Source organism: Leptopilina heterotoma, unplaced genomic scaffold (assembly GCF_015476425.1).
Source record: "Leptopilina heterotoma isolate Lh14 unplaced genomic scaffold, ASM1547642v1 Lhet_81, whole genome shotgun sequence".
Classification (NCBI taxonomy): domain Eukaryota; kingdom Metazoa; phylum Arthropoda; class Insecta; order Hymenoptera; family Figitidae; genus Leptopilina; species Leptopilina heterotoma.
The window spans coordinates 2,500,113-2,515,955 of record NW_025111185.1 but is presented as its reverse complement, the minus strand read 5'-3'; the positions used below and the strand labels follow the sequence as shown (position 1 = coordinate 2,515,955).

The 15,843-nt window shown below is 22.1% G+C and overlaps 1 protein-coding gene across 1 annotated transcript; it reads left to right on the top strand.

The window, feature by feature from the left end:
* The first annotated feature begins 252 nt into the window (after positions 1 to 252).
* On the top strand, positions 253 to 7,930 carry LOC122511150. The gene is made up of 6 exons (XM_043626216.1): positions 253 to 389; positions 1,210 to 1,517; positions 5,842 to 6,145; positions 6,341 to 6,502; positions 6,824 to 7,229; positions 7,658 to 7,930. The coding sequence occupies exons 2-6, from the start codon at positions 1,402 to 1,404 to the stop codon at positions 7,756 to 7,758; spliced, it is 1,089 nt and encodes a 362-aa protein (XP_043482151.1). The 5' UTR covers positions 253 to 389; positions 1,210 to 1,401; the 3' UTR covers positions 7,759 to 7,930.
* Positions 7,931 to 15,843: the final 7,913 nt, after the last annotated feature.

Below are 15,843 nucleotides of genomic sequence, written 5' to 3'. Positions count from 1 at the left end.
ATAGGGAACTTACTTTCAACCGGTTTGTATCACTTTCGAGAAGCGGGAACGTATATTCTGTTTAAACCATTTTTTTCCATCTACATTATATTTCCCAACATATTTTTTTCTAATAAATTTTTTAATTTTTACTCTATTTAAATATTTGCAAAAATTATAAAAGGAAAATTTTTTTTCTATATTTTTTTCAGAAAATTTTTTCTCTTTGTAAATTTTAATTTATTATTCTTTTCTTTTCGCAGGTTCCCTGTTTGGAATTTAATGGAAAAATATTAATGGACCCCTTTCTCGTCTTAAATGATATTTATAAGTGTGAATTAATTACCGCAAGTGTTTAAAGAAACTGGGTCAAATATGACGAAAACGTATTTAAAGATATTAATATACACGTGAGTAAAAAATAAAATCCAGTATCTTACGTCATCAAATTATTTCCTCATAATTTCCGTGTTTAATATTATTTATTTCGTTGAAAAAAATTATTCTTTATTAATATATTTTTTTTATTTATTTCTCTTATTTGTTTCTTGTTTTTTTTTCATTCATTTATTATCTTTATTTTCTCTTGCGAGTAAAAATTACAACAAACAAAAAAATAATAGTAAAGATTAGAGTAAATATTATTATTTAAAATTATTATTAAAAATTTCAAAAAGTTAGATTAAGAAATTAAAATTCGCGAAAATTGTTTTATTATCAATTAAGTGTTGAAATAGAACATGAGTAATTTTTTTCTTTCTATTAATTATCGTTACTATTTTTTATTTATTATTATTATTATTATTATTATTATTATTATTATTATTATTATTATTATTATTATTATTATTATTATTATTATTATTATTATTATTATTATCATTGTTACCATTTTATTATTTATTATTTTTAATATTATTATTATCGTTATTATTGTTACTACTTTAATTTTTTTTATTGTTGGAAACGATTTTTTTGTATTTTTAGATTTCTCAACTGTTACATGGTTATTATTGTTAATATTATTATTCTTTTTAGTATTATTTATTTCATTTTCTTTTAATTAAAATATTAACAAGATTGCTGTTATTATTATTATTAAAATTATTATTTTTATTATTACTATTAATATTGATTTTTTAGTTCGATAATTAAATGGAATTTATATTTTAAAAATATAAATAAATATAATTAAATTTAATATAAATATTTATATTTTATATTTTAAAGGTCCCGCGGATGGGGATGATGAAGATGAATCAATATCGCAGGAGAAAACCACCCCCATATACGCATGTACAAAAATAAACGAGGCAGCTGTTGGAGTACTTGTATCATTATTAGTCTGTAGGAGCGATTGATAAAAAAAATCTGACTGAAATCCAACAATATTTACAAGAAGGGAAATAGAGCCCCTTCAGAATGTCTGGAAATAAGTGTGTCAAGCCCCCCCGGAAAGCCTATGTGAAAGAACCACACGAGATGACTCACTCGGAGAAGTTGAAACTTATTGATGATGAGCTTAATTCTTTTTATAGGTATTTCTATTTTCTACCAGCTCTTAAAATTTTCCAAAACAAATGAAATTTTTAATTTAATTCTCTTCATTTCTTTAACTCAATTCATTTTTTTTTTCATAAATCAATTCTATCATTTTTTACTTTTTTTTAATTATTTATTTATTTTTTATTTTATTTTCCCTTTATTATTCATTATTTTTTATTGCATTTTTCATTTCTTTTTTATTTTCTTTTTTACTTTTTTTTTTGTTTAATAATTCTTTGTTTCCTAATTTTTAAAACAATTTTTCTTTTCAAATGTTTTGAATTTTAAAATTAATTTATTGAAAATAATTGAATTCTTTCAAAAAATTTCATTAAAATTGTATTGAAGATAATTAAATTCTTTCGAGAAATTTTATTAAAATTGTATTAAAAATAATTGAATTCTTGCAACGACTTTTATTTTAAATTTAAATTTACTCTTTGAAAAAAATTTAATTTGCTTCAAGAATTTCTTTGCAGTTTTTGAAAATAATGGAATTTTTTTTAATAATTATAATACTGAAAATGATGAAAGTAATTGAATTTTATTAAAAATTTCTTTCAAGCTTTTAAAATAATCGTGTTGCTTAATAATTGTAATTAATAATTTAACCCCTTCGCAGTCTAGTTGAAAATCGCTTGTGGTCCAAAAACGGTCCGAAAAAAAAGTTTACAAAAAAATATGATTTAATCATATATAAGGTTTTTGGGGTCGCTGAATTCGAATTTGAGGTTAATTTTTGAAAATTCAAAATGGCGGATCCAATATGGCGACCAAATATGGTGGATAATTTTAAAATTAAAGCGTTTTAAGGGAAATTCATTTCTCGGGGGTTTTCGAGGTCGCTGAATCCAAATCTGAAGTCAGATTTAAAAAATTCAAAATGGCGGACCCAAAATGTCGACTTCAAAAAAAAATTTTTTTTCAGATTCCCTTAAAACTCGTTACTCGGGGGTTTTCGGGGTCTCTAATTACAAATATGATGTCAGATTTTCAAAATTCAAAATGGCGGATCCAATATGGCGGATGATTTCAAGATTGATGCGAAAAAAATATGAAGTTACCTCAAAAACCCCTGAGTAAACATTTTAGACAAATTTGTCAACATTCAAAAAATTTGATCGACATATTGAATCCAAAATTTAGCATTTAGAAAAACGAACATCAAATTCGAATTCAGCGACCCCAAAAAACCCCGGGAACGGAATTTCGATCAAAACGCATAAATTTTGAAATTATCCGCCATATTGGATCCAACATTTTGAATTTTGTAAAACGAACATCAAATTCAAATTCAGCGACCCCAAAAACCCCCGAGAAACGAATTTTAATCGAATCGCATCAATCTTGAAATTATCCGCCATATTGGATCCGCCATTTTGAATTTTAAAAATCTGACATCATATTTGTAATCAGAGACCCCGAAAACCCCCCAAGTAACGAGTTTAAAGCGAATTTGAAATTTTTTTATTTTTCGAAGTCAACATTTTGGGTCCGCCATTTTGAATTTTTTAAATCTGACTTCAGATTCGGATTCAGCGACCCCAAAAACAGTAGTATGTACTTCGCTACTAAAATCAAATCATGTTTAGTATTTTTTTTTTGAGATGGCCATATATGGCCACAGACGCAAAGGTGGCACGACTTTTCGTGGCCATATATGGGCCATGGACTGTTAAGGGGTTAATTATTAAATTTTATTAAAATTATTGAGAGAAAATTAAATTCTTTTAAACTATTTTAATAGATTTTTCGTCAATAATTAAATTCTGTTGAAGAATTTCTTTCAAGTTCTTTGAAAATAATCTAGTCTTTTTAATAATTTAAATTAAAAATGATGAAAATCAATAAATTTTACAAAGAATTTCTTTCAACTTTTTTAAATAATCGTGTATGTTAATATAATTGTAATTAAAAATTTGATTATTGAATTTTACGCAAATTTTTTGGAAATAATTGATTTTTTTTACAGAATTTTATTACAGTTAAAAAAAATTAAATTCTTTGGAGAAATTTTATAAAAATTCTTATGAAAATAATTCTTACGAAGAAATTTATTATTTATAAAAATAATAATTTCATCCTTTCGAGAAATTTTACTAAAACAGAGTTGCCACATGTCAGGGAAATCAGGGAGAAGTCAGGGATTTTTATTCAAGTACTGGAAAAAATTAAATTTGCAGGATTCATAAATAGTTTTATTTTATTTTTTAATATATATTTAATTAATTATTAAAAATCATGGGTTTATAGAAGAATTTTAGTTAAAAACACTTTAAAAAAATTGTATTTGAGAGAAGTTACAAATGTTTGCAAAAATTCAATTTTGATCAAAAATTTTTCAAAATTTCAATTATCTTTAGAAATAATAAAAGTCTTCTCCAAAATTTAATTATTTTTATAAATAATAAACATTTCACAGGAATTCAACTATTTTACAAAGATTCAATTATTTTTTTGAATAATAAAACTCATAGTAGAAATTTCAATTATTTTTAATACAATTTTAACCGAATTCCTCGAAAAATGTAATTCTTCTGGTAAATTTTATTAAAAATTGTCGAAAAAATTCGATTATTTAAAAATTTGTTGATAAAATTCTTTATGAGAATTCAATTTTGAAAAAAATTTATTTATTCCATAATTTTTTTATTTTTGTATTTAAATAATTGAATTCTCTAATAGAAATTCTTTTAAAAATGAATTTCAGATAAAAAATTTAAAATAATTGATAATTGTTCATTTCTTTTTTTCGAAGAATTTTAATAAAATTTTTTAAATTAATTAAATTAATTAATTGAAATCCTGAGAAGAATTTTATTATTTAGGAAAAGAATTGAAGTCTTGCAACGAATTTTATAAGATTTTTTTTAAATAATTGAAATCCTGTGAAGAATTTTATTATTTAGGAAAACAATTGAATTCTTGCAACGATATTTATTACATTTCTTTTAAATAATTGAAATCCAGTGAAGAATTTTATTATTTATGAAATTAATTGAATTCTTTTGAGAAATTCTATTAAAATAGTAGATTTTGAAAATATTTGAATTTCAGCGAAGAATTTCATTATTTGTGAAATGTAATTGAATTCTTGCAAAAAATTTTTGAAAATAATTCCATTTTTTGAGGAATTTATTTGAAATTGTAATAAAAATAATTTAAATACTATAAAAAATTTTATTATTTATGATAATAATTGAATTCTTACAATGAATTTTATTACATCTTTATAAATAATTGAATTGATGTAAAAAATTGTATTATACTTATAAAAATAATTGAATTCTTACGAAGGATTTTATTAAAAATTTTGTAAATAATTTAATTCTTTTTTTTGAAACTTTTTTAGAAATTTAAATTATTATAAAACATGAAGATAGAGATTCTTAAACAGGGCCGGCGGAACTAAATTTTTTAGACTATGGAGTTCAATGGCTCTTATAACTGATGACCGGGGGGGGGGGGGAAGGTAAAATTAAAAACTTAAATTATTTAGTTGACTGATATAATTTATTCAATATTACATTACAAAAACAATTTATCTTTATTTGTGAATCCTACAACTTATTTTCAATAATTTTTCTTGGAAAAATATATTTATTAATAAAATGTGTCATGATTTTAGTCTATGGAATTCCATACTCTATCCACGGCAGAGTATGGAGTGCTCCATAGTCTCCATATAGGTTCCGCCGGCCCTGTTCTTAAAAGTTATTGAATTTCAAAAGGTTTCAATTAGAGAATCAGAATATTCTTTTGGGTCAGGGAAAAAGTCAAAATTTGGTCTGGAAATCAGGGAAAAGTCAGGGAAAAAGAAAATTAATTTTTTGTGACAACCCTGTAAAATTGTATTGAAAATAATTGAATTTCTGAGAAGAAGTTTATTTAAAAAAAGAATTTAATTTTTGTGAAGAATAATTTTACTATTTATGAAAGTAATTGAATTGTTACGAAGAATTTTAGAAAATAATTAAATTCTTTCGAAAAGTTTTCTAATAAATTTTTTTTAAATAATTTAATCCTTTCTTGAAAGTTTATTAAAATTTTACTGAAAATAATTTAATTCACTAAGTGAAAATTTGCTAGTTCTTTATCATTGTAATTTTATTCATTTAACAACTAGTAATATTTATTTTTAAAAATTCGATTTTCGTCACGTCAATTGTTCAAGAAGGAAATGTAATCAGTTTCAGAAGTTTCTCCAGAATTTTAATTGCAGAAAAAAATAAGTTTTAATAGAAATGTAAAATTTGAAGGAAAATTTTTCTTTTAGAGGGAAAATGTAATTGTTTGATTTTTTATTCAAATTTGCAGATATTGTCAACAGGCCGGTTTCACTGAAGATGAAATGGACATTATTTGTCAACCATTGGTGGCGGCAATGAGAAAATCTTGGTTGCAATTATTTTTCCGGGCAACTGTACTTTTAGTTATTATTGGTACACTGGCTTGTTTAATTGCGCAAATGGATTTTCTTGGAACGCATTTTACCGCAGTCAGCAGACTCCTTTTAATCAAAGTTTTACCAATTTGGAATTGGCAGCCGCTTTATTACGAAAATTGCATGATCAATAATCCATTTTACAACGATTATACAGTAACTGAAGAAGATTGCGTGGTAAATATTGTTTCTTTCTATTTTAAATTAAGTTAAAAATTTCTTGATAGTATAATTTATTCTTCCTATTTATTATTTCTTTGTAATTATTTTATTTCGTTAAATATTTTTTTAATTAATATTAAAATATTATTAATAGAATTTTAATAAATAATTTAATTAATTAGTTAATAGATAATTTTTCTTTTTTTTTAGACCTGCGAAGCATTGGAGAACATTGATCGTTTATCAGACGTGAGATATCGTAATTTAGTTGACAATTATTTAAATCGTGATGCACCTGCAATCATAACAGATGCCATGAGTTCCTGGCATGTCATGAATACGGATTATTTTTGGTTCGACAATATTACAAACGTAATTATAAATTTTATTTCAAACAATATTCGATTTCTGAAAATAGTCCATCTCACAATTAAATTTTAATGATCAATTTTTAGTTATTGAAATTTATTCCAAACGTTCTACGAAGAGAAAATTCAGAAATAAATCATTAAAATTTATAAAAACAAAGCATAAAAAAAATTAAAATCTTAAAAAAAGAAAAGAATTAAAATCCTAAAAAAAAGAAAAGCATTGAAATTCTAAAAGAGAAAAGAATTAAAATTCCAAAAAAGAAAAATTTTTTCTACATTTTGTTTTTATGTTAATTGTTTATATTCTTTAAATTTTCCGAAGCTCTACCTGGAAAATGAACGTTTAATGGAGACAGTGCCATGTTCATTGACATCGAATCTGAGAACAGGCTCATCAGATTTGGCAGCATTTCTACGAAGAGTTCATTCACCAGGCGTTGCAAAATGGTTCGTTCATTGGCAAAATTGTGACATAAATGCAGTTAAAGTTCTCCGGAAGTATTATCAACGACCGTACTTTCTATCGAGTACCGTCTCTCCAGCGCACTTCAATTGGGTCCTCATGTCATCAGATTACAATAGTCCCAATTACAAAAAAGTTGAACTTGACTCGGGATTAATTGCCCTCGCTCAATTAAGAGGAGCAACACAGCTTAGGCTAACGCCAATTAATCCCTGTAATAGTTCATGTCCCGAACTCATTGCCGATTTACATCAAGGCGAAATGTGTAAGTATTGCCTCTATAGTAGAGAAAGAAAATTTTACTCATTCATAAACAAAAAAATATTTTACACGTTTATATTTCAAAAAATTAAAAAATAAATCCTTTTCCTAATCAATAATTTTTTATTATTAGTAAAATTATTATAAATCAATAAAATAGTATTCAAATTACTTTATAATAATTATATTTTATAAGGCTCCAATTTATTTAAATTAAATCAAATTAATAATTGCAGTAATTAAATTATTAATTTTAAAAAATAATGAAATTATTTTACAATAATCAATTTTGTTTCGTAATTTTTTTGTATTTTTTTGTAAAAATAATTATCGATACGATTATTTTAATAATAATATGCGATTACTAATAAAATAGGATTTTAATAATAGACAATTTTTTTAATATTACTATTAATCCTTTTTTTGTTTTAGTAATTTTCACAAATTTAATGTGGAATCTGGAATACGCGCCAATGAGAGGTTTGGATAATATAGCAATTCTCACAGAAACAGTTTGGGAAGAAGACTCATGAAATTTATAAGAAAAATATTTATTAATCACTTTTAACTTCTTGATGTAGCCCGTGAAACTTCCATATATTACAAACTAAAAATGTTTGCTCACGGTAAAAAGGTAAAAGAAAAATTATATATATACGCATTTTATTAACTATAATTCATTAATAAAATGATTTTTTAAATGAATTATTAACAATCTTTTTATCATTATTAAAAAAACTGCAATTCTTTTTTTTTTTTTTTAGAAGTTTTTGAAAAATACAAATTTACTGATTTTCTGTGAATCAATGATTATTCGCGATTTATGAATCTATTACAAGTATTTATTTATTTACTTATTATTGTTTATTTAAAATTATTCAAAATTCAATTATTTTTCAAAATTTGAAAAAAATGTGATAACAATCATAGTTTTTTCTAAAATTTTGATGACAATTCTAAAGTAAATAAACCAAATTCTAAACTAAACAATTTGACTTTAAAAACATATTTCATAATTTTTTGTAGATATTTAAATTTTTCTAAAAAAATTTTTATTGAAAATATTGAAAATAATTTGAATTTGAAAAAATTATAATGACAGAATTCTAAGAATTAATTTTTAAAAGCTAATAATTTCGTGAAGCAAATTTCCAATATTTTTATTTTCAAATTTTCGTTTGATAAATTTTTATTATTTTTGAGAATTCAATTACTTTCAAAATTTGCATTTCGAAATTTTAAAAATGATTCTTTTTTCTAAAATTTTAATAACAATCCTTAAAAAATAGTATTTTCAAGAAATTTTAATTATTTTTCGTAAATATTTAAATTTTGTAAATTTGTAATTAAAAATAAAAATATTCTTAGAATTAAATTTTGAAAGTTAATTTTAAAATAATTTCTTGAGGTTAATTTCCATCAATTTTCATTTTCAAACTTTTATTTGAAGATTTTTTCTATAATTTTTTAGAAATCGATTACTTACAAAATTTGCAGTCAAAAATTTTTAAATCGATTGTTTTCTTTATAATTTTAATAAAAAAATTTTAAAAATTATGAATTAAAATTTTCGGAAATATAGAATTGAAAATATTGAAAATAATTGAATTTTAAAAAATTATAATAAAATAATTCTGAGAATTGCTTTATTTAAAAATATTTTAATATAATTTTTGGAAGCTAATTTTAGTTATTTTATTTTCATTTGAAGATTTTTTATGAAAATTTTGGAGAATGCAGGTACTTTTAAATTTTGCAATCGAAAATTATAAAAATGATTATTTCTTCTAAAACTTTAAAAAAAATTTCAAAAAATTAGATTTTTTAAAAATTATGATTATTTTTCGTAAATATTTGAATGTTTGAAAACCCTATGATTGAAAATACTGCGAATAATTGAATTTTAAAAAAATTATTATAAATTAATTCTAATCTTTTTTTAAAACAATTTTAATATAATTTTTTAATTTTCTAGTAACAAATTTTAATTATTTTTTTATTTTTAGATTTTCATTTGAAAAGGGTTTATTAAAATCTTTGAAAATTGAATCATTTTCAAAATTTGTAATTATGATTCTTCAAAAGTTGATTCTCGAGAAATTTTAATGAAACACTTTTAAATTCAATTATTTTGAGTATAGAAAGTGTATAAAAATAAAAAGTTTAGTCTCATTTTTTTTAAAATAAGTCGAGTAAATCGCTTTTTTTTGAAAATTATTCTAAAAAGTCCAAAGTGTGCTAGAGTCGAAAATGCAAAAAAAAATGCACTACTCCTAAAAAAGCAGGTAAACGAATGACTAAAAAAAATAAGAGTTTGAAGAGTGTACGTATATTTATTTGGCGCATTACAATTCTCTAGAAAACCGTCGAACATTGGATCGGAGGTAAAACTAAAAGACAAACTGAACTTTGTACATCGGTCAGGTAAATATCGAAATAAAAATTCCTCGCAGTTCCTCGATTATCATACGGCAGTCTTTGCACTTATCCTAAGAGTTTTCGAATCACACTGATTATTTAAAGCCGAATTTTTTATTTTCTTTTTACTTATTTTTTTTTTTTAAGAAAAGCAAAGATCGAACGTCTTTATGAAACTGACGAGGCGCCGACCCACCACCCTCATTTTTCTTTCCCTTTAATTTTTTTTTTTTTTATTTTTTCACAAGTTCATTCGACGTTTCGCCTTTCGAATATCGAGGACCTATTTATTTATTATCTTCTAAAAATCGATATAGTACAATGTTCCATAACTCTGCAATATCGTATCGATTAATTTTTTTTCTTGCGCAACGGCGCATCAGCTTTTTATCCGCATCTTCATTATAAATAAATTCTTTAAGAATTTTTCCTCAACAATTTTTTTTTCTTACACTCTCCTGTCTTTACTCAATTCAATATTCTCTTAAAATCTCTCCCCATAACTTGATTAAACGCCATAGATATAATTTCATTCCAGCATTAATGTACCAACTTTATTATTTTTTTTTTTTGTTTTCTTATCTCCTATTATTCTCGTAAATCTCTGGCGAAATAAAACTAAAGGTATATAGATTACTTTGTACAAAATACGATATAAGTAGCGATGTAACAACGATTTGCAATAATTAAATATATGTATACGTATGTATATGTTTATATCCGTATATATAATATTTATACAATATATTTAATTATTTTTAAACTATAATATTTAAATATATTATATATTCTATTATTTATACAAATATTTATATATGTATATTATTTATAAATCATTATTATGCTATTATGCGTACACACGTGTGCAAATATTGCACCAACTGTCACTTGACTTGATTTTTTTTTTATTTATCTACACATATAAATTGTAAAATATTATTCACAAATTATATGTATAAATTTATCGGTGATTGACGATCGACTTTACATACTTCCTATGTTTTTTTTTTATATATATTTATATATTCATTACCAAAAAAAATTATAGGATAACGACTTTTTACAAGATCTTTCTCACAATAATGAAAAATTCTTAGATTATTTATATTTATTTATATATATAATATTTAAAAAATATACAAACTAATAACGGAAATATTAACTTTTTTAAAAATTAAATTCACTTTTAGCTAATTACAAGTACGAGTTAAAAAATGTAATAAATTCTATTAGATTTTTTTTAAAACTATTATAAATTTACTCTTAACACTTTACAATTTTTTTTTCTTCATTGTAAATGAATTTTAAAAACTAATTTAATTCGTCATTAATAATAATTATAAAGATTTATGGTTAATAATTACAATTATGATTAGAATTTGTATTCTTTTGTAAATTTTATTAAGTTCATGAATTTTATTAATTTCATGAATTTTATGGATTTTATGAATTTCATTAATTTCATTAATTTTATTAATTTCGAATTAGTTTTAGAATAATTATAATTATAACTATTTAGAATTTGAAAAAAATATTCTTTTTCTTAAAAATAAAAAAAGTTGAAAGTTATTTCTCAAATAATTTCTAACGGTAATGCATATATTTTTCATAATCAAATATTAATTTTTTTGTTTACTATTAATAATAGTGTTAAACAATATTATTAATAATAAATTTTTTTTTCTAAATTTTACACGATTAATGGTAAACAGCTGCGACAGATTTTGGCGGGTGTATTTCGGCGCATCGTCATATACGTATATGCGATAGCAAGCTAAAGACTTTTTTTTTGTTTACTTATTTATTTAGTTTTGTTTGAAATGCGACAGAATAGTTTGCAACTTACAATTTTCAAAAATCTGAAAAGTGATAGTCGAGTGGATTTTCTTAACATTTTTTTTTTCCTTATTTTTATTTAGGTTTTTAGCGAATAATATTTCAATATGTACACCACCACGAAATAATCAAAACAAAAAAAAATTTATTTTCCTCTTGTTTTCAATATATTTGAAAACATTTAATTGTTACTAATAAAATTTGAATTTCTGTAAATTGAAACGTATTTAACAGTTTTTTTTAATTACATTATATTCTTTGTTTTTTAAACTATTTAAATTAAAAACTGTTCTCAACAATATTCGTTTTTTGATGACAATTTCATTCATCATTTCGTTTTTTTCAAAGCTATTATATTTATCATTGGTTATAATTTAAGAAGATTTTCTATCAAATTGCTAATATTATTAATGATAACAGGTATATAATAAATTCGTATTTATCAATATTTTTTTTTGCAAATATTGATAATAACAGCTGTTATACTTAAAAATTAAATATTTATTTACACTCGTATTGAACTTAGAAAAGGTAATTTTTTTTTTAAGAAGACAATATTTTATCTTTAATTATTTATCAATCTTTCATCTCGTGCATAAAATATTTTCTTCTTTAACAATATTGCTAGGGAAAATGAAATTTCATTAATTCTGAAAGAATTGTGAATAAAAAGTAGATTGAAATTTTCTAATAAATTTTTAAAAATCTTATTTTTTATAAATGTTTTCTGTACAAATAATTTGATTAAAAGAAATTTGAATTTCGTGGTGGTTGACAGTTGTCTTTGGACATGAACAATCTGTCTTAACTTTCAGAGCTTTGCGTAAATACGACTCATAATTTTTTTTTTCTTCAAAGAGAGAGAAAGATTACCGACAAATTGATTAGGATTCAAGGTCCTTAGACTTGCTGGTAAAATTCAAAAAAAGCTTGAGGGGAAAAAAAGAAAACGCCGTATTCAATAAAATTTTTTTTCCCTCGAAGAACGACAAATTTTTGATAATCGTTTCAATTGTCGAACTAGGAGAACTAGGCAATCATTCTTCATTCAGAAACATACTCGACAAATTAACAATTAGCTTCATTAAATTTTAATAGATATGATTATTGTTTGTGTCAGGGTGAGGCATCTCAAGGCACGCCCGCTTCCTGTTCATCATCATCACCATCATCATCTTCTTTTTCTTCTTCTTTTTTTATCATTAATACTATCGTACTATTCGATAACTACATTTGATGGTATTTTTCATCCTATCACGTCCGCAGTTTCCTAATTTCACAATTTTCCAAATGAAAACAATTTTTTTTTTGCTTGTACAATAAGAAATTTTTTTTTTCGTAGGAATTAATAATCTCAACATTAAGCCTATTTTGCAGGAAAGAGAGTTTAAACTGTCTAGATTTATATATAATTTTATAGAAGTCTTGTTTAATTGAAAGTCTTATTTTTGGTAAATTTTTTTTCGAGAGAGAAGGGAGGGTTTTTTTTTCTCTTGACATCGAGTACGAAATTTTTTTTCTAACAAGTTCCTTCAAAACGTGTTTTCCATTCATGCGAGGAATCGATTTGGAAGAAAAAAACGAGGTTCTATACTTATTGTTCATTTTGGACTAATTTATGTATATTAATATTATTTATATTAGGCGTAGACCTAATATTTTTTTTTTGTTTAAAAAAAAGCCTTTCATTTTCACTCTTCATTTTCTTAAACCTCTGCGGACTAACGGGCATCATCGACAGACTCGGACGACGTCAGTCATTTAGGACGACAATTGTTTCGTATTTCGTTCGTTCGTTCGTGAAGATGATCATTTTTATCAGAATGAACATCGTGCCGAATGGATAATATGTATATATTTTTATAATTCAGGGTTGCCACAAAAATTTAATTTTGTATTTCCCTGATTTCCAGACAAAATTTTGACTTTATTCCTGATTCTTAAAAAATATTCTGATTCATTCTAAAAATGATTAAATACTCAAAAAAATGTTCTATTACTTTTATTTACGAATTTCTTTAATTGTAAAATTATTCGAAAATGTCAATAATTTCTGTTTAAAATAAATAATTAATCATTATTATTCTTTCATAGGAATTAAGATTTCCAAAAATTTCAATTTTAAACCTTTTTGAAATTCAATAACTAATAAAAATATTATTATAAATGACCGTGTGATAAAATCATTATTTTATATTATAAGAAAATTTTTACTGTAACTTGTTCAAAATTATTTTCATAATTTCAATTCAATTATTATTTTCTACAATTTTTAACTAAAATTTTTGAAAATGATTGAACTTTTGCTAAGAACTTAGTTGTTTATGAAAATAATTGGATTTTTACTAAGAATTTCATAATTATTGAAAATAATTTAATTCCTGAAAATAATTATATTACAACTTTTAAAAATAATTTAATTTCTGAGCAGCATTTTTTTACAAACATTTAAACATTATCATAAGTAATAAAATGTTGCAAAGAAATTCATTATTTTTAAACGTTTTAATAAAATTCATGATGGGAATTTAAGTATTTTCAAAAATAATGAAATTCTTAGCAAAAATTCAATTATTTTCAAAAATAATGAAATTGTTAGTAAAAATTCAATTATTTTCGAAAATAACAAAATTCTTCGAAACAATTCAATTATTTTCAAAAATTTTAATAAAATTGTTCACAAGAATTGAATTATTTTCATAATAATTACAAATATTTATTGAAACAATACAATTATTTTCAAAATTTTTTTTTAAATTCTTCAAAAAAAATTCAATTATTTTCATAAACAATTAAGTTCTTAGCTAAAGTTTAATTATTTTTAAAAATTCAATTATTTTCAGAATTCTTAACAATAATTCAATTATTTTTTGATGTAATAAAATTCTGCTCAGAAATTAAATTATTTTAAAAAGTTGTAATAATATAATTCTTTACAAGAATTCAATTATTCTAAAAAATAATGAAATTCTTCGCAAAAATTCAATTATTTCTATAAATAATTAAATTCTTAGCAAAATTTCAATTATTTTCGTAAATAATAAAATTATTTTCAAAAATTCAATTATTTTCATGAATAATAAAATTCTTTGCAAGAATTTAAATATTTTCGAAAATTTAATAAAATTCTTAGCAAGAATTCAATTATTTTCAGAAATAACAAAATTCTTCGCAAAAATTCGATTATTTTTATAAGTTATAAAATTCTTCGGAAGAATTAAATTATTTTTGTAAATAGTAAAATTCTTTGCAAAAATTTAATTATTTTCAAGAATTTTTATAAAATCCTTCGAAAAAATTCAATTATTTTCATAAACAATTAATTTCTTAGCAAAAATTAAATTATTTTCAAAAATAATGAAATTCTTAGCAAAAATTCAATTATTTTCAAGAATTTTAATAAAATTCTTTACAAAAATTCTATTATTTTTATAAATAAAAAAATTCTTCGAAGAAATTCAATTATTTTTATAAACAATTAATTTCTTAGCAAAAGTTCAATTATTTTGAAAAAATAATTAAATTCTTCAAAACAATTTAATTATTTTCAAAAATTTTAATGAAGTTGTTAACAAGAATTGAATTTCTGTGCAGAGTTTTATTACTTATGAAAATAATTGAATTTTTATAAAGAATTCTGTTGAAATTGTTAAAAATTAAATTCTTTCGATAAATTTAATAAAAATAATTTAATTTCTGTGTAATTTTGATTATTTATGAATATATGTAATTAAATGTTTGTGTAGAATTTTATAAAAAAAATTTTTATTATATTTGAATATCTGTAAAGAATAATTTTATTACTTTTGAAAATAATTGAATTTCTGCGAGCAATTTGTAAGTTTTCAAAAATTCAATTTTTTAGTGTCTTTAACTAAAATTCTTTTATAATTCCATTATTTTTAATAATTAATCAAATATATAATAAAAAATTTAACTATAATTTCAGAAGAATTTGAATTATTGAAATTTCTCAAAAATCTAAATTTTTTATAATTTCCAATTAAATAAATTGAAAATTGAAATTTTATAAAATTTTAAATTAAAACCTTTTAAAGTTCATCTATTTATGAAAATTGTGAACGCAACTCTTTTAAAATTCAATTAATTTTGAAATATTTAAGTAAAATTATTCATTAAATGATTTATAAGTAATAACTTTTTTGACTTCAAGAATTAAATTATTTGAAAAGAAATTATTGTCAGAAATAGAAAGATTTGAAGGTTTTGTATTAAAATTCGTGGAAATTTCATAGTTTATGTGTCAAACAAAAAATTCAGAATTTTCTTATGAATTATAAAAATTAAATTTCTTCCCTTCCTTTTAATAAAAATTCCTGACTTTTCTCTGAACTCCCTGACCA

What these genes read in the sequence shown, in the direction of transcription:
- LOC122511150 (XM_043626216.1), top strand. Translation starts at nt 1,402, where the DNA reads ATGTCTGGAAATAAGTGTGTCAAGCCCCCCCGGAAAGCCTATGTGAAA. An exon ending in GGTTCGACAATATTACAAAC is followed by an intron (nt 6,503 to 6,823) that starts GTAATTATAAAT and finishes AATTTTCCGAAG; the next exon opens with CTCTACCTGGAAAATGAACG. An exon ending in TTTACATCAAGGCGAAATGT is followed by an intron (nt 7,230 to 7,657) that starts GTAAGTATTGCC and finishes TTTTTGTTTTAG; the next exon opens with TAATTTTCACAAATTTAATG.